This window comes from Camelus dromedarius, chromosome 28 (genome assembly GCF_036321535.1).
Source record: "Camelus dromedarius isolate mCamDro1 chromosome 28, mCamDro1.pat, whole genome shotgun sequence".
NCBI classification, from domain to species: Eukaryota; Metazoa; Chordata; class Mammalia; order Artiodactyla; family Camelidae; genus Camelus; species Camelus dromedarius.
This window is the reverse complement of record NC_087463.1, coordinates 17,271,496-17,293,831: the sequence shown is the minus strand read 5'-3', so window position 1 is coordinate 17,293,831 and position 22,336 is coordinate 17,271,496. Positions and strand designations below refer to the sequence as shown.

The following is a 22,336-nucleotide window of genomic DNA, read 5'->3' as shown; positions in this document are numbered from 1 at the left end:
TAAATTAAATGCTAGATCTTTAATCTCTAGTTTAATTCAGTAAGCTTTACTGATGTAATGTACTTGGTGGCCTTCTTGACTGATGTGGCTGGAAGTGAAAGTCCTCCTGGAACTCTGTTTTAGTCATGCATCCTCCACTCGAAAAAGAATCTTAGGGAGGAGGGTATAGCTTAGGGGTAGAGCACATGCTTAGCATGCACGAGGTCCTGGGTTCAATCCCCGGTACCTCCATTCAAGTCAATCAATCAATCAATCAAATTAACCCCCTACAAAAAAAAAAAAAAAAAAGAAAGAAAAAGAATCTTATGCAGTCTTGAACATCATTTCTTTTACATGTCTTCTCCCTCCCCTCTTTGTTGAAATGTAAAATATATATATATGTATTTTTTTAATTAGTCATTGGAAAGCAGTATGTCAAAATATTAACAATGTTAGCTCCGAATTTTTCAACCAGGATTAATTTACTATATCTTTCTCCATTTTTTTTACACAGTATGAATTTTATGCTCAGAAATAAGTTACTATTAAAATGACAAAAGCAACGATAAAGCAGCTAAATCACATGTAGACTTGTTTATAGAGTTGTAGTATCAAATAGCCAGATATGTTCAGAGACCTGTGAATCAAATCATCAGGCTCCATAATTTATTTGATTTGGGCATTCTGGGCCTTTCACACCCTCTTGGAAAACTTTGAACATGGTCATTAATTATTATAATAAGTTAAATAGAACAAATTTGGAATAGGCTTTATTTGGAATATTTGTTATCTTTTATACTATATATATGGTTGATGTGGGTTTTTAAATCCATTTCATCACTGTTGTATATGTCATTATTATGGTTTTATTTCAGCATTTGCTTTTCCCTAATATAGATAAAATTTGAGAAATTGAAATATTTCTGTAAGCAGAAATAGTATTTATTTAAAAAAATTTTCAAATGCTATAGCTATCCATGGCATCATTTGTTTTTCTTTTAAACAGATTTTAATCCCCTTTGTTCTTGTGATGTGTGCTTTTGAAGCTGTTCAGTTAACTACTCAGTTATCATCAAAAAGGTAAGGTGAATATTTACAAAGCATTGAATTTGTCCATTTTTAGGAAATGGGAGTAAATATTTGAGGGTATTTTGTGTGATTGTTATTAAGACACTGTAACATAGATTGTTTATTATAAAAATGAGAAAAAAATATTTCACCGTTTTAGTCAGAGCTCAGTTGTCATTAGAAGAAATTAGTTGATTAGAGCCTCTGGCAGAAAAATGTGCTTTCTCAACAATAAAATATTATTAGAATATTATTCAAGCTAGTGAGGAGCCCCCCTCAAAAACTGTAACACATAAATGTTAACATCTTTTAGTTAATAACATGTTTACTATAGATACAACCGTGCCTACAAAAAACAAGGGATAGCATTCTGTTTTATTTTGGATTGTTTCCTTTTTTTTTTTAATTGAGGTATAGTTGATTTACAATGTTGTGTTAGTTTCTGGTGTATAGCATAGTGATTCAATTATGTGTGTATATATATGTTCTTTTTCATAATGTTATTACAAGCTATTGAATACAGTTCCATGTGCTATACAATAGTACCTTGTTGTTTATCTATTATGTATATAGTAGTTTGTATCTGCTAATCCCAAACTACAGTTTATCCCTCCCCTGCCCTTTCCCCTTCAGCAACCACAAGTTTGCTTTCTACGTCTGTGAGTCTCTATTTTGTAAATAAGTTCATTTGTGTCCTTTTTTTAGATTCTGCATATAAGTAATAATCATATGATACTTGTCTTTCTCTAACTTACTTCACTTAGTATAATAATTTCTAGGTCCATCCATGTTGCTGCAAATGGCATTTCATTTCTTTTTTATGGCTGGGTAGTATTCCACTGTGTGTGTGAGTGTGTGTGTGTGTGTATGGTTTATATAAATTACCACAACTTCTTTATCCAGTCATCTGTTGATGGACATCTGTTGCTTCCACATCTTGGCTATTGTAAATAGTGCTGCTATGAACATTGCTGTGCATGTATCTTATTGAATTGGAGTTTTCTCCAGATATATGCCCAGGAGTAGGATTGCGGGATCATGTATTTTAAGTTTTTTGAGGAATCTCCATACTGTTTTCCATAGTGGCTACACCAAATTACATTCTCATTTTGGATCATTTCTTAAATATGTATTAGGCAAATGTGTTAACATCGTAGCATTTTACATGGTTTGACATTAACTTCTGGATGTCAATAATTTACATAGTTTCTCAGTCTTGACTTCTGCATTTTTGACAAATGGAATGGGAAGTATTCTTTCTGAGTTTCTAGGAATTTCTAGAGCAGTCAGTCTTAAGCAATCAAGACTCTGGAAGAGAAGCTGTCAACTTAACTATTTGCTTTTTTGAAACGATAAAATTGCCTCATCAGCATGGGACTGATCAGCTTTTCTGAAAGACACTTGAGATAAATATGCAGCTTCTTAGCAAATTTGTTATTTTTGAATCAAACTGGAATATTCAATGCTGAAAGAAATAACTAATATTAGCATAAATTTGCATGTTCTTCTTGATGAGTTTAAGCTAGAACTGGGTGTAGCATTATTATGTGTATTTATAATAAAAAGAAAGGTTTTCTCCCACTGTTTAAAAATAGTAGAAATCTCATGTTTGGTTTAATTTAGCATATTCTTCAAAAGGATATTCACATGAATTTAACATTAAAAGCACTTTTGCTCTTACCTTGTCAGTACCATATAGAAGATAGTTACTTAGATGCAGTAAAAAGCTAGTAAATTACATGTACTTTCTCACATCTCCTGCTAGAGGATGCAAGGTAAAATGAGGTCATATGGGTGAGCCCTAGCCCAATATGACTAGCGTCCTTATACGAAGAGGAGATTAGGACACAGGCACACACAGAGGAGAGACAGTGTGAACACAGAGGGAGAAGATGGCCATCTACAAATCAAGGGAAAAGGCCTCAGAATGAAATCAGCGCCACTGGCAGCTTGTTCTCAGACTTAGCCACCAGAACCATGAGGAAGTTAATTTATATTGTTTAAGCCAGTCTTAAAGTGCCACCCAGTCTGTGGTACTTTGTTACAGTAGCCCTAGCTGACTAATACACATCCTGTGAACTCTGTGAGGGCAGAGATTGTATCTTTCATTGTATATTTAATTTCATCTAAAACCTTTGTTACAAGGAGTGAGAAAGAAACCAGTATTTTTAGGCACCCACTGTATACAGGCACTGCATTAGGTGCTTTGCATATATTACCAGATTGGATTTTTTTTACCAACCATACAGTGAAGGTATTATTACCTGAGGTGTATCTTATTCAGAAGATTTCCAGAACATCATCTCTGTCATACAATAAAATAATTTGCTTTAGGAAAACAACATTTAAAAACAGCAAACAAAACTTTAAAAGAGATATTTTAAGGTCTGTTGCATTTAAATTGTATTTATTTTCTTTCTCTTGCTCCAGAAGAGCTGGATTTATAGGGTGGAATTTTTGTTTCACTGATTATGATTCAAAGAAGGAAAAAAACTGTAGTAATTGGAGCTGTCTAAAATGAAGTAGATTCTGTTTCTGAAACCACTGAAGCTACTGCTTGACAAAGTATTCATTGGGATGTTACTATGGGAATTCATGCTTTGGATAGAATGTTGTCCTGGGTGACAATTGCATTCTCTACAGATTCTTAATCAGATTACCCTACTTTATTATATGTCTGTTATATCATATTTGTTTTGAATGCTAATCCTTCCGTAAGATCTGATCAGTCTGACTTACATTTCTATATTTCAAAACTATAGTTAGAAAAAGTTATTTCTTAAAAAGAAGCCATAAACCTTGACCAAAACCTCACATCTTATATAGAAATTGACTCAAAGTGGACCACAGATTTAAACTTTTAGAAAGAAATATAAAATCCTTGGAATTTGGGCTAGGAAAAGAATTAGACTTGATACCAAAAACTATGATCCATACAAGGAAAAACTGATTAGTTAGACTTCATCAAAATTGAAAGCTGTTAAAAGAGTGAAAAGGCAAGCTATATATTGGGAGAAGATATTTACAAACCACATATCTGACAAAGAACTACTGTCTAGAATATATAAAGAACTCTTAAAATTCAACACTGAAAAACAAACAGTTCAATTGGAAAATGAGCAAGAGACCTGCAGATGGTATACAGATGGCAAAAAAAGGATGAAAAGATGTTCAGCATCATTAGCCATTAAGGAAATGCATATTAAAACCACAGAGACATATTATATGACTATCAAAATAGCTAAAATAAAAAATAGAGGCATCACCAAATGCTGGTGAGGATGCAAAGGAATTGCTCTCATACATTGCTGATGAGACTGTAAAGTAGTACCACTACTCTGAAAAGAGTTTTACAGTTTCTTTTGAAACTGAACATGCAACATGACCCAGCAATTGCACGTGGACATTTTTCCTAGAGAAATGCACAGAAAACTGTGTGCAGATGTTTATAGCAGCTTTATTTGTAACAACCACAAATTGGAAACCACCCTGATGTCCTTCAGTGTTTGAATGGTTAAGCAAACTGTGGTATATCCATACAATGGAGTACTACTCAGCAATAAAAAGGAACAAATGGTTGATACATACAGAACCTTAGATGAATCTCAAGGTAATTGTGCTGAGTGAAAAAAGGCAATCCCAAAAGGTTACAGAGTGTTATATAAATGATTCTACTTATACAATGGTCTTGAAATGACAAAATTATAGAAAAAGAGAACAGATTTGTGGTTTCTAGGGGTTAGGGGGTGAGAGGAGGGTAAATGTGGCTATAAAAGAGTGTCGTGAAGAATCCTTGTGATGGTGGAAACATTCTGTATCTTGACTGTATCAAGGCCAGTATCTTGGCTATGATAATGTATTATAGTTTTGTAAGGTATTACCAGGGATAGGGGGGAACTGGGCAGAGGGTACATGGAACCCCTCTATATCATTTCTTGAAATTGCATGTGAGTCTAGAATTATCTAAAATAAAATGTTTAATTAAAAAAATTATAATTCATGTTCCTTTTATACCATTGAAATAAATATTCAAAGTGTTAAATAACATTTCTGAAGTCCAGTCCATCACTGTGGGACAGTAGCCCATGATAATGTGAAAGTGTTTTTGTCAAATGTAGTATTTATTTTCAGAAGCAAAAATACTAATAACAAAATATTAGGTTATTTGATTACTCTCATTTTGATTTTAATGTGCTTTTAAAATATGCCTATTGTATTACATGTATTTTTTTTCTTTATTTTTTTCCAGTCTTTTTCTCATGGTTGTCATCACATCAGACATTATGGCTTTGGTAAGATATTATTGGATATTCAATATAAATAAGATTGAGAAGCTAAGTACTGAGTTAACCAAGTGAAATATGAATGCATTTCTCTATATGAAATATTTAGATACTGAGTTATAAGTGCTGGCATAATTTACACATTAATTACTTTCTTTTTATATGACTTACGATGCAGTAAGAGTGCTCTTCTTAAGGTGTCAAAAGCCTTTTTACTTGATTTATCCGAATCTGTCATTTTCTAGTCTTCCATGGTGCATTTTGTCTGAAATGTAACTTGCACAGGAAGTTAACAGAAAAAGCTAACTTTAGGTTTAGGTAATACATCATTTTCTTACTTGAAATGTTGGTTTTTGAGCTGCTTCTCAGATTGAAAAAGAAAGGAAAAAAGGGGGGGGAGGGAGGGAAGGAAAGAAAGAGGAAATAGAGTTTCTGAAATGGGAAGATATTACCAAGATGATAGCTCTAATGATGAGTTCTAGTGTATTAACAAATAGAAGAACCTATTTTATACCTGCAGGTTCGAGGGGGTTCCCAAAACTACCCCCAGGTTTGATAATTCACTGGATGGACTCACAGAACTTACTGAAGACTGTTACCTTCACAAGTGTGGATTGTTACAGGGAAAGGATACAGACTAAAATCAGCCAATGAAGAGATGCAGAGGGCAGAGCCCAGGACGGGTGCAGATGTGGAGCTCTGGCTGTTCACTCCCTGCGGAGTCAGGACAGCAGCACTCTGCCGGCACTGATGTGTGACAGTGTGCATGGAGTGCTGCCAGCCAGGCTCACTAGAGCCTTGATGGACTTTTTACTGGGGCTCAATCACATACTGTTCCCATGACTGATCTTTAATCTCCAGTCCTTCTAGAGGTAGAACTGATAACACACGGCCCGAAGCCCTGAACATAAATCACATTATTAGGCTGTCCAGTGGCTAAGGTCCCCCAGGCAGAATGCCTCCATCAGGCAGGTTATTCCAAGGACATGGTAATCACCTCCTAGCAGCTGAAGGCAAAGGCCAGACCTCTCTTTAGGTAAGGTTAATTCTTCATGACACAGCATCTTATGCTAGAAGTGACAAGAGACAGCTATTAGGGTAGCTTCCCAAATCAGATTCCTAGTCACTTGACTCGGATGAGAGCATTTTTATGCTGGATTGAACTGCATGTATTTCTGAAATTGACTACACATAACATTAGAACAAATCAGCTTTCAGTTTTGCTCACAAAGTGGCAAATAGGCAAAGACATGTTAGTAGAAGAGAGTTTAAATTCTCTGATTAATTTTATATGAAGAGTCAGACTGCTGAATTGAACTTAGAGAGCCATGTGTGGTCCGACTTCTGCTTCCTTGACTGGCATCCTGTCTCACCGCTCCCTCCTTGTTCTCTCTTCCCCAGCCTCACCTTGGACCTGCCAAGCTCTACGGACTCTTGATGTATATACAGATCATTCCCTCTGTCGGAAACATACTTCTCCTTAGATCTCCCCAACCTCCCCTTTCATCTGACTCTGGCTTGTCACTTAGATTTTTAGACTTTTTATTGGGGCAGCCTTCCCTTGTACCCAAGTTGGGGAACATTCCCTTCCTCGGTGCTCCTATTCTTGCCTGTATTTCCGATGATAAGACTTGTCTCACACACACACACACACACACACACACACACACACACACACACACACACACACACACGTGATAATATGACAATCATAAATGTTCTTAAAGAGTTTATCTCCAGGATCTAACACAGGATCAGTAAATATTTGTTGTTGAATAGATGGCATGGCCTCCTTTCACTGAGGCCTTTGGTGTTATTTAGTGTCTTTTATTAAAGTTGGCTGGGTTTTCTTTCTAGTTATTCACAAATGTCACTTTTGTGTTTATAGAATTGAATGGTAATGCTATTTTTGCCTTTTGGACTATTGCTTGTCTTAGTCCAAGCAAAAATTTCAGTAAAGGGCATATTCTTTTTGATTCCAGTCAGATGATGGTCCTGAGGAATCAGAAATCTGAAAGACATAATCCTAAAACTACATTGTTTTTAGACCAAATATGTATAGGCTTTGCTTTTAATGGAGCTGTATTTTGTCTTATTTTTACAGCATTTTTTCTTCTTGGTCAAAGATTATGGCAGCTGGCTTGATATTGGAACAAGGTAAATTAATATATTCACATAGAATTCTGTAAGAGTGCCATGAAAAAAAGTAACTTGGTATCTTAGCATAGAAGGTGCCGATTTGATTTTTGAAGTAAACACAGTTATTAGTAGCAATTATTTTAAGCCTCTGGAGGTGAGACCCCTCTCTCCAGTTGTTGACATTAACACATTTGCAAGTGTTTTCTTGGGATGATGCGGGGACAGATGTTAAGCCTGAGAACACCGCAGGACAACAGGAAGGTGCATGAGAAACTGCTTGAATCGGGGTTTCAGAGAAGATCACCCCAGAATCTGTGTTCTCATAATCTCTCCATCTCTCTTTAGGACAATGAAACTATTCAAGTTGCAGTGTGAATTTTAGGTGGTGGTTTATATTTCATGTAGTCATTATATACCTCCTAGACTCTTCATTATGGCAACAATTTAACATGTAATGCCTGTAACATTGTTATTTAAAGTATAATCGGAACAAAGCATCACTTTCCTCTTTATTTTGATTTGAATGTCAATGATTGCCATAATCTGTTAAATGTCTTCTGTTTAAGGGGAAGAAAGCAAAGTTGATCCTTTTGCCTTTTTGTTTTCAATTGCATTCAGAGACAGAATACATTTTTAGAGACTAATTTTATTTCACTTAGTCAATATTTATTCAGCACTTTGTGTTGCCAGGAATTGTGTAGGTTTGGGTGAGATATTGGGAGACATCCTCCCCTCTGTTCCCACCCGTTAGGCAGCTCAGGCTTGCACTGCCTTACTAGTTATATAAACGTCCGCCTCCCTCAACAGACGTCTGATTGACTCTCTGTCATTCCATGTGTGCTGGGCACATAAAAGGTACCCCATAGATCATTAGTTTTATTTTCATTAGTCTCTCAAGTTTGAAGTTTAGGGAAAGTTTAAATGTGTCCTTTTCACCAGCCCTCTGGTCCCAAAATGTCCAGGCAGATCGTAGGTCACAGCATGGTCTTTGGACCAGAGCTCCTGGGACTGATCTGTTCCTGCCATTCTTTTGCTGTGAGACCATCGGCAAATGACTTAATGTTTCTAATCTCTCCCTTGTGTCTTGTAGTCGTTGTTGAGTGAATTAAGCCATGTATAGCATTTAGCACGGTGCCTGGCATCAAACAGGTGCCAATAAATGGAGGTGGTTATTATTGATATTATCCTGCAGTTCTATTTTTTATCCTTCGTAGTGTTTCTTGTATTTGACATACCTCTCCTCACTCTCTCCGCAATTTGATTAATTTATTTTCATTTTAAACCTAGGTTGGAATTTTGTTTGGAAACTATTCTGACAAAATATAGCATTTTTGTGTGTGAGACTTTTTATTTTATTTTATTTTTAACTGTGGCAATATATACATAATATAAAACTTACCATCTTAACTGTTTTTAAGTGTACAATTCAGTGGCATTAAGGACATTCACATTGTTGTGCAACTGTTACCATCAGTTCCTTAATGCTTTCCATCTTACAAAAAACTCCCATTCCCCCAGCGACGCTGGCAACCACCATTTTACTTTCTGTTTCCATGTATTTAACTACTCTAAGATACTTCACATAGATGAAATTATACTTTTCTGACTGACTTATTTCACTTAGCACAATGTATTCAAGGTTTATCCGTGTTATAGCATATGTCAGAATTTCCCTATTTTTTAGGGCTGAATAATATTCTATTGTGTGTATAGAGCACACTTTGTTTATCCATTTATCCATCAGTGGGCACTTGGGTTGCTTCCACCTTTTGGCTATAGTGACTAATGCTGCCAGGAACTTGGGTGTGAGACTTTTTTGATGGGAGAAATCTATATTGGTTTTGGCTCTAAAGAAGTGCCAAGGGATGAAGAGGATATAATTTTCACATAAAGATGTGCATCATTAATGTCTGCACAGCAGAATTAATTTATATTACACAGAGTAAGGATTTGATTTTCTCTGATTAGCTTGAGTTTTATCTTTACTTGGCAATTCTTTTCTTCAAAGTACAAATTTCATTGTTATTAGCAGTAATAACATGCATCAAACACAAAACATTTTGAAGTATCCATGATCTGAATTCAAATGGGCAAATACTGATGGCCAGCTGTATGCCAAGTAAGTTACTGGGGATGAAAAGCTTCAAGCTTAATTGGAAAGGCGAGGAGAAATACGGGCGGTGAGCACACAAGAGTACCCTCGTACCCCTCTCCAAGATTTTATTATCCTCTCATTTCACTCATGCGCTGTGTGAGGAGTGACATTACAGTTGGAAGGCATGACTGTCCTAGTTCTGTTCACCCTCTGTCAAAACTGGGGTCTGGGGCCAGCGCTGGGCCCACATGGAGTAAGGCCATTCCCAGAGTAGGGAGTGACCCGTACCCACAAGATCGGAGCAAGGCTGGGTGTTGCAACACAGAGTCCACGTACCCAGCAGTGGGTTGTTTGAGATTTGGGCCCTGAAAGACATGCTCCTGGCAGTTCAGAGACCAGGGAATCCATTTACATTCCGTAAAAGGCAAAGCAAGACAAACTCAAACTTGAGTCGGAGGCTCAGTATGTCAGTCAAAGGCTTGCCTCCAGTCACAGCTCTACCACCAGTAACCAGCATTTGTATCGTGCTGCCGTGTTTACAGGCTCTTCCAACACGTTGTTTACTGGGATCTTTATCACAGCACTGTGAAGTAGATATTATTTTCCACAACAGATAGATTTGCTGCCTCATTAGGACAGTGTGGCCCTAAGGAGATTGCGGCTTGCTCATGTCACAGAGCCTGTGACCGGCTGAGCAGGTCAGGGAGGTGGAACTTTGATACCACAGTTGTACCACTGTGTTCCCACTGCCCCTCACTGCCTCTCCTTAAAGAGAATTCCCCAGAGTCTTTGTTTTTGTAATTCTAATAGCCTCTTTTTAAAGAGTGGCTTTATGACTAATCCAATCTTTGTGATTGTTGCAAAGAACGATTCACTGCAAAGTTTTGGATAATATAAATTGAGGATTCACAGGAGAAAGAAATATTGATTAGGAGGAAATGAGTCAAGAGTAAGGGCATTTTAGGTCAGAGGGATTTGTTAGATGTACAAAGCAGAGTCAGGTCCTCAAAGAGAAAACGCCGAGAGGTAGGAGGCAACTTTCTGCTAGGGCCGGGCTGTCGCGGGGCACGCAGCTGCTAGCAGACAGGCACCACACAGCCTGGCGCACGCGGCCAAGCCGCACGGCTGGCCAAGCGGCTGCTTGTTTATGTCAGAGAGTGAGTCTCACATTGGTGGTTGAGAGAAAAACCTTGTGACATAGAGAAGCCTGTTGCTGGGAGAGTTAGAAGATATGGTTAGAGATAGGCTGTAGTATTGTGATGCTGCTAAAATTCTGAGGCTGTGTTTATGCATGTGCCCTAGAAGGACTTTTGCTAGAGCTGTTGAGAGTCAAGGGCAGATTCAAGGACATGATGATGCAGCAAGAAACCCATAAGCAAGGCCCTGAACAGACATTGTCCTTAGCTGCATCACTTTGCTGACCTTGATTACCTTATACTCAGGACTCCAGTCGAGAAGATTTCTTTTCCCCAGTGGATCCCTGAATCCAGGGTCTTTTCCCCCACTTACCGACTTACTTAGTCTTTTATGCTTTCATTCAACAAGTGCATGCTGAGCGACAACTCTAAGCCTGTCTTTCTAATTACAGACCTTCTGCCCTCTCATTCATCCGTCTAAATGGAGTCATTCATCTCTTGTCAGTTCATCATGGAGCCCATTCCACTCAACACTGTTTTTCCCGTCTCCTTTCTGTCACCTTCAGTCTTTCATCAAAAACTTAATTGGCAGAATGCTCCCCTCAACCCCAGCCCCTCAACTTACCTTTTCTTTTTTTTTCCCTGTCTAATAATACACTGTTTCATCACAAAGAAGAAAAAGAAAAAAGAGAGAAGGAAAAGAAAGGGAAGAAAAAACGGAGGCAGGGAAAGAGAGAGAGAAAAAGAAAACCCCTTTCAGCCTTTTATTTTCCACCTTCTGGCCTCAGCCCTGGATCTACTCCGGAAGTCCTGCCTCCTTCTTTGTCCAAAAATTATTTTCTCTCCTTCACAACCTTTCATGTTGCTTGTTTGAGGATAGTCACCATTTTTCTCTGGAAAATTCTGGAATGTCTTTCTTTAGAAATGTTAAGTTGAACTGTTTTAAGTAATTTAATGCAAACATGTTTATCCTGCTCCCTTCTGGGATCACTAGAAGTTTCCAGGAACTATTTGGAGGACTGGATTGTTTTGCCACAGAAAAACTTATACCCAAATCTGGGAGAAGGGCAGATTAAATTAAGCAGCAAATGAGGAAAGTAAAGGATTACTGAGACAGGTATTAAGTTGATATAATAATTAGTATTAAAATGCCATTTATTGCATTTCAGTTTATTAAGAGTTGCACATATGTTACTTCATTAAGTTTCACAACAATGATGTGAAGAAAACATAATTATTTCTACTTTACAGAGGAAGAAACTGGCTCTGAAAGACTTTCACAATAACATAGCATACCTTAGTTTCATTTTTTTGCATTGTATATACTTTCACTATATAGATCACTTCTTCAGAAAAAAAAATATGGTGAGCACTCACTATGCATAAAGCATTCCCAGGCATTGTCAAAGACCCAGAGATGAACCGGATTGCCTGCCTCAAGACTCAGTGATGCCCTTCTTCTAGGGGCAGATAACTACCGCATCAGAATGTTGGGTAGGGAATTCGAGCACTGGGTGGAAGGTTCTAATGTAAAACTTATAAGGCATATTCCAGCCCTGGAAGGCTATGACTGTGGCTCATGGCCCCTGCATGCAGGGTGATAAGACAGCGGCTGTAACGCAGGGCAGCATGTGGTGAAGGGCCGTGTGAACATAGCACGGAGGCCGCTTCGCTTCCAGCCTCAATGACTGAGAAAGCATTGTGCGAGGTCAGCATTTGAGCTGAGCCTTGAATGAAGAGTATACAGTTTCATTTAGGGGACTGAGAGGTTTGGGAAGAGTGTTTCCAACAGGCAGAATGGTTATGTGCAAAGCTTAGAGGTGGAAAAGCCCAATGCGTCTGTATCTGGAGTGTGATAAATAATTTCAGAAACCATAGGTTTTGGATAAAGAAATTTCTAGAAAATAGCCTTTGGGAACCTTAATTTGGGAAACCTAGAATACAAAGCTACAATGTACATTCTGCTGGCTTATAAGTGAGGAGCCATGTTCTTTGGTTCTACTGAAGCTTTAATATTTTAGGTGTTACCTTCACAAGTGAATCATTGCCTAGGAGTTAGGAATCTTGGCTGCCTTTCTTATACAAGTTCATTCCGTGGAGTGAAAGGTGGAGTAGAATATGTGTCTGGAAATGGAAGCTCTAATTATACCAGCACCATCAGGTGGTTCCAGCATTGTCCTTGGGTGTTCCTGGTGTCATAACGTTAACAGCCTGGCTTCAATTCTCTTTTGATCCCCTGAAGTTATTCTGTACTTCCAAGCATAATTTTTCCCTTCTCTCTTCAAAGTCAGTCCTCCCAGACTGCAGTGATGTTGCAGGACCCCTTACTATGTCACAGTTCTTTGCACCAAGTCCAGATAGCCAACCGTTACTTTTTCCTTGATAATTTTTTCCTTTCCTTTTTAAAAAATTATAGTAATGCATACATAACATAAACATACCATCTTAACCATCTTTAAGTGTACTGTTCAGTTTTATTAAGTATATTCACATTGTTGCATAGCCAACCTCCAGAGCTTCTTCATCTTGCATAACTGAAACTCTACGCCCATTTAAAAAACAACTCCCAATTTTCCCTTCTCTCTGCCCCTGGCAACCACTATGCTACTTTCAGTCTATGAATTTAGCTACTCTAGGTACCACATATAAATGGAATCACTCAGTATTTGTTCTTTTGTAACTGGCTAATTTCACCTAGCATAATGTCCTCAAGCTTCATCCACATTGTAGCATGTATCAGAATTCCTTTCCTTTTGAAGGCTGAATAATATTCCATTGTATGTATATATCACATTTTGTGTATCCATTTATCCATCAATGGGCACTTAGGTTGCTCTCACCTTTTGGCTATTGTGAATCATCCTGCTATAACATGGTTATTTATTACCTGTTTGAGTCCCTGCTTTCAGTTCTTTGAGATATGTACCGAGAAGTCAGATTGCTGGATCATATGGTAGCTCTATTATTTGATCTTTGAGGAATCACCATAATGTTTTTCATAGCAGTTGTACCATTTTACATATCTACCAATACTGCAAAAGGCTTCCAATTTCTCCACATCCTCACTAGCTCTCGTTTTCCAGTTTTTCTGATAGGAGCCACCCTGATGGGTGTGAAGTGCATCTCTTTGTAGTTTTGATTTGCATCTCCCTAATGATTAATGATGTTGAGTATTTTTCATGTGCTTGTTGGCCATTTGTATGTCTTCTTTGGGGAAATGTCTAGGCAAGTCCTTTGCCCATTTTTAAATTGGGTTATTTGTTTTTTTATTGTTGAACTGCAGGAATTCTTTGTATATTTTAGACATTAACCCCTTATCAGATATATGATTTGCAAATATTTTCTCCCTTTCTGTAAGTTGCTTTTTCTCTCTGTTGATTGTGTCTTTTGCACAGAATTTTTTAATTTTGATGTAGTTCAGTTTATCTGTTTTTATTTTTTTTACCTGTGCTTTCTTGATCATTTTAAAAAGAGGCTTTGATCCATTGCAAAACTTGAATTTAATATCCAGCATGACATTCTTCTTGGCACATGTGTGGTAGCTCCAGGCCTATTCCTTGCATTCCTTTATGCAGCCGTCATGGGAATAAGGTGTTCATCAGAGCACAAAATAATAGCAAAAAATGAGACTTTTATGAAGCATAAAACAGACAGTGAGCATCATTCAAACCAAGGGAAATAGAATGGTGCATTAGCACTCGTAGGCTGAAAGTGCATTAATGACCCCTACTCTGTAGCACTAGCAATGAGAAAAGGATGTTAACTCCATGTTTCAGTCGTATAGTTCATTTATGATACATATTAAAATATTATATACTTAATTAATTAATTAAGTGCTGTAGAAATATTTTGTGGTAACAGCATTTTTTTTAAAGGGAGCTGCCCTACACATTTGGTGATCATATATCCAGGTTTACCTGGAGCAGTCCTGGTTTATGCTTGTTGTCCTGATGTAATTGTCACATCCTCATCTATACAGCATTAAAAATCTAAAGTGGATGGCAAGAGGATAAAGGCATATCTCGTTAATAAGTTATGTTAAACTTCAGTTTATGTCAGTCCCAGTGCTTCATCATCACGCATCTAACTCCCATAGGTTGAGCGGGATGCTTACTGTGAGAGATTTCTCGAAGGCAGATATCATAGGGAATTTAAGAGCTCAGTTCTAGTCATCAGGCGAGAGCATTAAACTATCCCTACATTCCCCGCATCCTCTCCTGGTCATTCCTGCTGAAATATCTCCTTGCTCTGCTCTGTCTTCTTTGCCTCGTATTGTATCTTTCAAAAGATGCCCACTGAAGAAAGGAAGATGATAGGGGAGGGGGCAGGGAGGTGGAAGGGTTTGGGATGGAGAAACAAAATTAAATCTGAGTTAGTGGAATTAGGCTTCCTAAATGGAATTGCCCCAGTTGATGCTGCAAGATGATGTTTTTATTGCTGCTGCCGCTCTTGTTGATGAGCTAGAATTCTCAGATCTTTCCTCTGCATCCCATACAGCAGTAATAGTGTACACTGCTGCAGTGAACCACGTGGAACAGGTCTAATGGGGAGACAGTGGTTCATGCATCTTCAGAAGCATCCAATTGATTGCCAGGAAAAGGCTTGGATAGTGGGGAAAAATACACTTCAAGATTCAAAACTAAAGCACCATATAATAGGGTTCACATATCAAAACATCATTATTCTTTTTCCTGAATTTTTTTTTTTATGAGAAAGTTGCCTTTAAGTTTTGGTTTTCTAGTTATTCCTATGTGAATATATATTTGAAAAGCCAAGATGTTCTCTGTCATGTTGCAGATATTATTACACTTACTGGCAGAGTTCCTTCAGTGGGAACCAGGGTTATCTGAATTGTGCTCCTGCAGTGGTTTCTCTTTGCAACAAATTTTATTTCTAAAACCCTTTGTGTTAGTAATACAGTTAATAACTTCAGCCGTTTCATACCTGTTATTCACAGGAATGGAATGTTGTCCTTTTGTCCTCACTATTTTATTGCTTTATAAGTACAGAAACGGTGAGCTCTGTTCCAGAATTTGAGAGAAGATTAGAAGCTAATCACCCTCTGAATATATCTGTGATGTTTATAGTGTGGTCATGACTGCAGTGAGTTTTCAAGATGGGTTGGAGAGATTCCTCACCTATTAGTTTCAGGTTAATAAATAATGGTTTCTTTGAAAATAAAGATTGCATTGCTAGGGCATGTGTCAGTGTATCTGTTTATAAGTAGAGTCCGATATGTTGACAGTGCATCTTGGGAGCAAATTTTACCAGAATTAAAATGAGACTCTTAAAGGAATACACTCCGGTCAGTATAATCAACTGAAACTGTGGGTATAAGTTTGTGAGTCTCTGGAGAACCTTGGGCATCGGGTGTGTTTTTCACAGCCATGTGAGAAATATCATCCCCAGGCCATGAGGCTGAGTGGGGCCGACAGAGCTATAATTTAGTATTTTCTTCTTTTGATCTTTTACACTGTTTCTTCATTTATAGCAGGCCGTAAACTTTACAGAATATTGCTTTTTATATGGCATACTAAGAGAAGTGCATTTTTTAAACTAGAGAAAAAAATTCCTTTGAGGTAATTTTCATAAGTATAAAAACATATTTAAATTTATGTTCTAAATGTATTTGATAAGAGGTGAATAGTCAGCATCGTCAGTTTGAACTGTAGTTTGATTTGATAGTGGTGTTCTTTTGAACAGTAATTGTTTCCTACATGCACTATTGTTATTCCTTATTAACATACAAATGACAACTGAAGTATCACTTCTCTTTAGGTACAGTGCAAACTTATCATTAAGTTCAGTAATATTTTAATATCCTCCTAAATGTAATTAATAAGTGCCATGAAGTATCTGTTGACAGTGAATCCTAAGCTTTATTAAAATCGATTGCCCATTATCCTAATTGAGAAGTGTAATCAGCCTTTTATCACACATGGTACAGGCTGAACAGGCCTGCCTGGTGATTCTGTATGCCCCTCCACACACAGACCCTGTTCCTCTAGCATCTTGTATCTACACCTTGAGAATTGCTGATTTAAATGATGTCAGAATAGTCAGGGGGAGAGAGTGAGAACAGCTGAACTCATTTCAAGTTGAAATTTGATACTCCTTTAACTCTGCTATGCTGAGATGACGCTAAGACTTGATTGATGGAAAATATCACGAACTGGAATGCCTTAGACTCAATTGCATGAGGATGATGAGCTCAGAACTGTTCCCTGCCAGTGATGTCAGCTTAAATGAGCCAAGAGTCCATGATTTCAGGCTACTGTAAGGAGCTGGGTGATGTGTGGAATACCTTTTATAAATAGACTGTCACTAAATTTGAGGATGGGTCACGTACTTTCTGATTTTACAAAACCTGGTTTGTTAGAGATCGTCATATTTAACGTTTTAAAGTTTTTAAAAAGATTAAAAGTGACAAAAGGCCTAAAAGTGATAGCAAAATTCAGCAGAAAATAAATCTGCTAGAATATAATCTTTATTTTTTAACAGCTTTATTGAGGTATAATTTACATACCATGAAATTCACCCATTTTAAGGTTTTAAATGATTGAAATCAGTTCAGTGATTTTCAGCAGATTTATAGAGTTGTACAACCATCACCACAGTCTAGTTTTTTAATATTTTCATTGCCTTGAAAACTCCCCAGTGCCTAATTCCAATCTATCTCATTCCCATACCCAGCCGCAGGGAGCCACTAATCGGCTTTCTGTCTACAGATTTGCCAGTTCTGGACGTTTCAGTAAATGGAATCATATAATATGTAGTCTTTTACATCTGGTTTCTTCCAGTTGGTGTGCTGTCTGTGGCATTCTTTCATATTATAGCAGGTACCAGTACTTTGTTCCTTTTCATTGCTGAGTAGTTCTCCACTATAAGGCTATGCCACATTCTTTGTATCCTTTGTGTTGTGTAATCTTTTACAGCTGTCATGGCTTTCCTTCATCTCCCTGCCTCCTGACCACCTTGCCTGGTCTCCCATGGAAGCGAGGTCAGATTGGGCTGTTCTAGGTTTGATCCTCAAAGTTCTAAATTGGGCAGCTTGAATCTCCTCACTTATCTCACCTCTGACTCCAAACTCCAGTCCCCCTGGTTGGGGAATAAACAATCTTATAGCACAAAGAAGTTGTGGCCATTATATCCAGCTTATTGGACTGAGGCTTTTGATCCCAAGGACCATTGCAAATTTTGAAGTGTCCTGAGAGAAATGGAAATGGAATATAGTTGAAGATTTCTGTGGTAATTATGGGCTTAGCCTAAGAGTTCTATGGCTAAACCTACCATAATTTGTACACATAAATAGAAATGTATTGCAAGCTTATTATAGAAAATACTGAAAACACGTAGAAAAAATAAGAAGTCACCCATAATTCAGCATCTCAGAGTTGACCTCTGTCCAACAGGTTGATGTATATCCTTTTAGACTTAATTTATATGCAAACATATACAGGGTTGGATTTTTTTTTTTAAGTTGACTTTCTTTAACAACCATTTCTCAGTATCATTAAATACTTTTGAAAACATGAAGGTTATTTTGAGGAGAATGGTGTGAGGGGAAATATGGTAGAGAAAGAGTTCAGAAAGACAGCTGACATCACCTATGGCTTTGAAGGTCATTGTAAGGAATTAGGAATTTATTCCAAGTGTAAGGCAAAGCATTAGACTCTTCAGCAGGGAATTATTTGATGTGCTTTACATTTTGAAACCACACTCTGGCCACCGTTTGGAGAACATATTGAGGGATCAAGAGAGGGAAGAGGAAGATTGGTTAAGAGACTCTTGCAGTGTCCTAAACTAGAGAAGATGGCAGCTTGGACTGGGGCAGGATTCAGAATGGTGTCAAGAGGTGAGACTTAGGAAGCATTTTGAAAGAGAGGTAAGTAGAATTTGTTAATGGAGTTGATGTGCAGGGAGAAGAAAAGGTAAGAATCAAGGCTGATTCCCAGGTTTTTCTATCTTGAGTAACTAAGTGAATGGTAAAGCCATTTCCAGAGATGGAGAAGGCTCTGGGAAGAGTGAGTTTGAGGAAGGTAGATTTGGGAAATTAAGAGCTGGATTTTACATATCAGATTTAAAATGCTGTAAATTAGGATGGTGTTAGAGGAAGCCCTGGGATCTTGAAGGGTTTTTCATTTGTTTTTAGGATGAGAGAAATCACACCTGTGTGGTGAAAGTTATGCTCACTGTAGAGAAGGGAAAATTGGTGATATGAGAGGAAGGGGGGATAGTTGCAAAAGTAAAGTCCTTTTATAGGAAAGTTGGAACAGGATCCAAAATGGAAGTGGAAGGGCTTGTTTCCAACAGGATCCGATGCAGGAAGAAAAATGGACATAGATATGTCTGTGTTAGCAGGTTTGGGGCAAGAAGAGAAGTCCTGTCTTGGCTCTCAGTAAAATTTCCTCCATGAGCAACATCGTCTACTGAGAGGGGAGGAAGGTGATAGAACTTTGAGAAGAAGAAAGGACATGAAATGGTTTAACTTGGAGACTGAGAAAAATAATTAAAGTGTGCAGTCAGAATTGAGGCATTCATGAGATTTATCTCATTTGTGTCCATAAAATTAAAGTGAGCCCAGCCACAACAGTCATGAGTTTTATCTTTAGTGTATACAGGCTTTCTGTTCCCTCCCAGGGTTCTGATGATTGATTCTGATATCAGAATTATACTTACTTTATGTTTCAGTCTTACCTTAATGTTAATATTTGTCTAGCAATTAAGGATCTAATGTTAACTGTTTTCTTTTTAGACCAGGAGTCTACCCTAGCCCAGAACCGGATTTCTAACATAACTAGTTCTAATTCTTATTTTCTAATTAGCCAACTCTTCTTTTCTATTTCAGATTTACTTTTTTTAGATGAACCAATGAACCTAGAGAAAAATTCTAAATAAGAATGTCCTAATCAGTATCTTTCCAAAGAAAATCTTATCAAACTGTAAAGCTTTACAAGTGGAGGTTTACAATTGAAGTGCATGCTTAGCATGCATGAGGTCCCGGGTTCAATCCCCAGTACCTCCACTTAAAAAAAAAAAAAAAATTAAATAAATAAACCTAATTACTACCCTCTCCCCCCACATAAAAAAGGCTTGTAACTATACCAAAAATAAATAAATAAAATCTGTGTAGAATAGAAGGCCTTTCTTTCCTGGCCTTGAGGTGCCTTGCCTGTGGGCAGTTACCTGATAGCACACTGAGGCTTTGCTTAGGTTGGCCTACACCCAGCAATTTGGGGAGCTGCCCACCTTTTGGATTGGAGTTATTGAGAAGGTGAGAGGAAGACCTGCAGGCCTCTTTTCCCCCTAGATGATCGCCCTGTTTTGCACGCAGGCACCCAACAGTCATCTTCCCAGATGTCCTAAAACAAGTTCCCTGGGGCTTGTCCTGGGGACCATTCTTGGGTAGGGGGAGTTAAAGTTGCACCAGGACTCCTGTTTGCTAGGGGTAGAGGAGAGGAAAGAGGAGAAAATAAGACCTCCCTTCATCAAGCCAGCTTGGTTATAGGCCTGCTAAAACATTCCCCTTCCCTTTATAGAAGGTATAAAACATCTGAATCTGTTATGACATTAGATAGTTAAATGTAACTCTGATAGGCTTTGTAAATAAGTAACTTGCTGATCTGCACTGTAGCTTAGCTTGGGCAAAACTGTTAGTATCACCGTGGAAGCCTCTCCTTTGTTGTACATTTGTCAGATCTATATCGTAAATTTCTTTCCAAATTTCTAAATTTATCAAGCCTTGTTCTGTGTAGACAGTACAATTACAGTGTCTCAGAAGAAAACCTAAACATTTACTATTGCTGATAGATGGGAACTGGGATAAGTAATTTTAATAGTATTCGTTTATCTTTTTCCCAAAGGCTAGGAGATAGTAGCTTTGACTCTGAGATTAATAGAGAGAGGTGTCCTTTTTCTTTTGTTTAGATTCTTTGACTAAAACTTTCACTTCACTGAATTTGAGTTTAGGTAATAACATTTTTCTTTCTTTGTGGCTGGTGGTTTTGTCAGAGTATTTTTGACTTACGTCGAAATGTGGATGACGTGCTCTAAAATACTTAACTTAGGGACGTCCTGGGGAGTCTGTGGGTATTATTCAGAGGGTATAAGAATCTGAGAGGGGAAATTATCTTTATTTTCCTAAAAGCTAGATTTTGAAATCCAGTTTCCACTGGTGACAAAGACACAGGCACTGCTAATACCAATCAGACAGTTTTCTATCACATTATAATTGTTGGAGGGATCTCAAAATGTGATTTATGTTCATCACTACTTATGCAATAAATTTGCTTTTTTAAAATATTTTGATACCTATTTCAAAATCATTGATATTCTTTGTAATTCTGTGTATTTTATATATATGGTTGACCCTTGAACAGGGGTTTGAACTGCTCAGGTCCACTTGTATGTGGATGTTTTTCAACGGTAAATGCTGCAGTACTTCAAGATCTGTGCTTGGTTGAATCCGTCAATGCCAAACCACACATACTTAGGAACCTTGGATGCAGAGGGTCGACATAAAGGTATAAGCGGCTTCTTGACTGCTCAGAGGGTTGGCGCTGCAGTTCCTGAGTTGTTCAAGGGTCACCTCTGTATTTAGAAGCATTATTTAGAGGAATCTTACACTTTCCCTCACGTGTTCTCTCTGCCTGTAACATGTTTCTTCTTCTCCTTCTGTAGCATCAGCCACTTTGTGATCGTCATCTCCATGACCATCTTTCTGGTGTTTCTCAATGGCCTGGCACAGCTGCTCACGACAAAGAAACTCAGACTCTGTGGCAGACCCAAAAGCCACCTCATATGATGTTGACAAAGCCACCATTCAGCATCCAGATCCTGTTTCTCATTCCCCTTTTAAACTAAAATCTTACCAGGGATTCACTAAGAAGATGGATATTGATGTATAACATATTCTGCTCACATAAAGGAAAGTATGGGGAATTCTGAATTTACAGGTTATCTGGAATAAAGGAGCTTCCACTTTCTTCAGGTTTTGCATGTGTGAAATAGTGGTTATGGCTGTGGAAAAGCGTAGTAAAGCATTCAGCATTTTAATTTTTCCCCTTTAGTTGGCAGCTCCTCTCCCTGATGTTTCAGAGCACCTGTAACAGTCTGGTCCCCAGCTGTACAGCTTCCTGTATTATATGCAAAGGAGAATGTGCTCCTGGGTGGGCAGTACTGATCGCATCCAGAATCAGTGCGCTGGCAGGACTTAAAGGAAATCACCAGGTGGCAACATAAATATTTATCAGCTCTCAGCACTGGTTTTACAAGTAGTTCTATCTACTAAACAACACTAGAAAGACAATCAGAATGTGTTATTTCATTTTTCCTAGAGCTCCAGTAGAAAAATGTTTGCAGGTGCTTTTCATTTTTCTTCAGTATGCTGCAATACTATTTTATTCTTTTTAGTGATGCTTTAGGATTTTTCAGAGTCAGCAGGTTTGACCTTCACTTTTTTTTTTTTTTTTTTAAATTTCTGGATTCTTATGGAATTTCTGGATATAGAAAAGTAGAAAGAAATATTTGGTATTTGTGTCTTGTCCATAGGGAAAATTTTTTAAATGACTAGTTTTTAATTGTAGACTCAATGTCTGTTACCTCCATATATTTTGTCATGTATTGTTCCAATGGAA

The 22,336-nt window shown here is 37.8% G+C and overlaps 1 protein-coding gene across 2 annotated transcripts in view; it reads left to right on the top strand.

Annotated features, from left to right (window-relative positions):
- PIGN (phosphatidylinositol glycan anchor biosynthesis class N) overlaps positions 1-21,685 on the top strand; it is an 86,291-nt gene extending 64,606 nt beyond the window's left edge. For both annotated transcript variants that reach the window (XM_031441803.2, XM_010979988.3), the window contains 4 exons: positions 986-1,059; positions 5,297-5,339; positions 7,435-7,487; positions 21,381-21,685. In XM_031441803.2, the coding sequence (XP_031297663.2) occupies positions 986-1,059; positions 5,297-5,339; positions 7,435-7,487; positions 21,381-21,504 (294 nt within the window). In that variant the 3' untranslated portion in view covers positions 21,505-21,685. The remainder of the gene's footprint in view (positions 1-985; positions 1,060-5,296; positions 5,340-7,434; positions 7,488-21,380) is intronic.
- Positions 21,686-22,336: the final 651 nt, after the last annotated feature.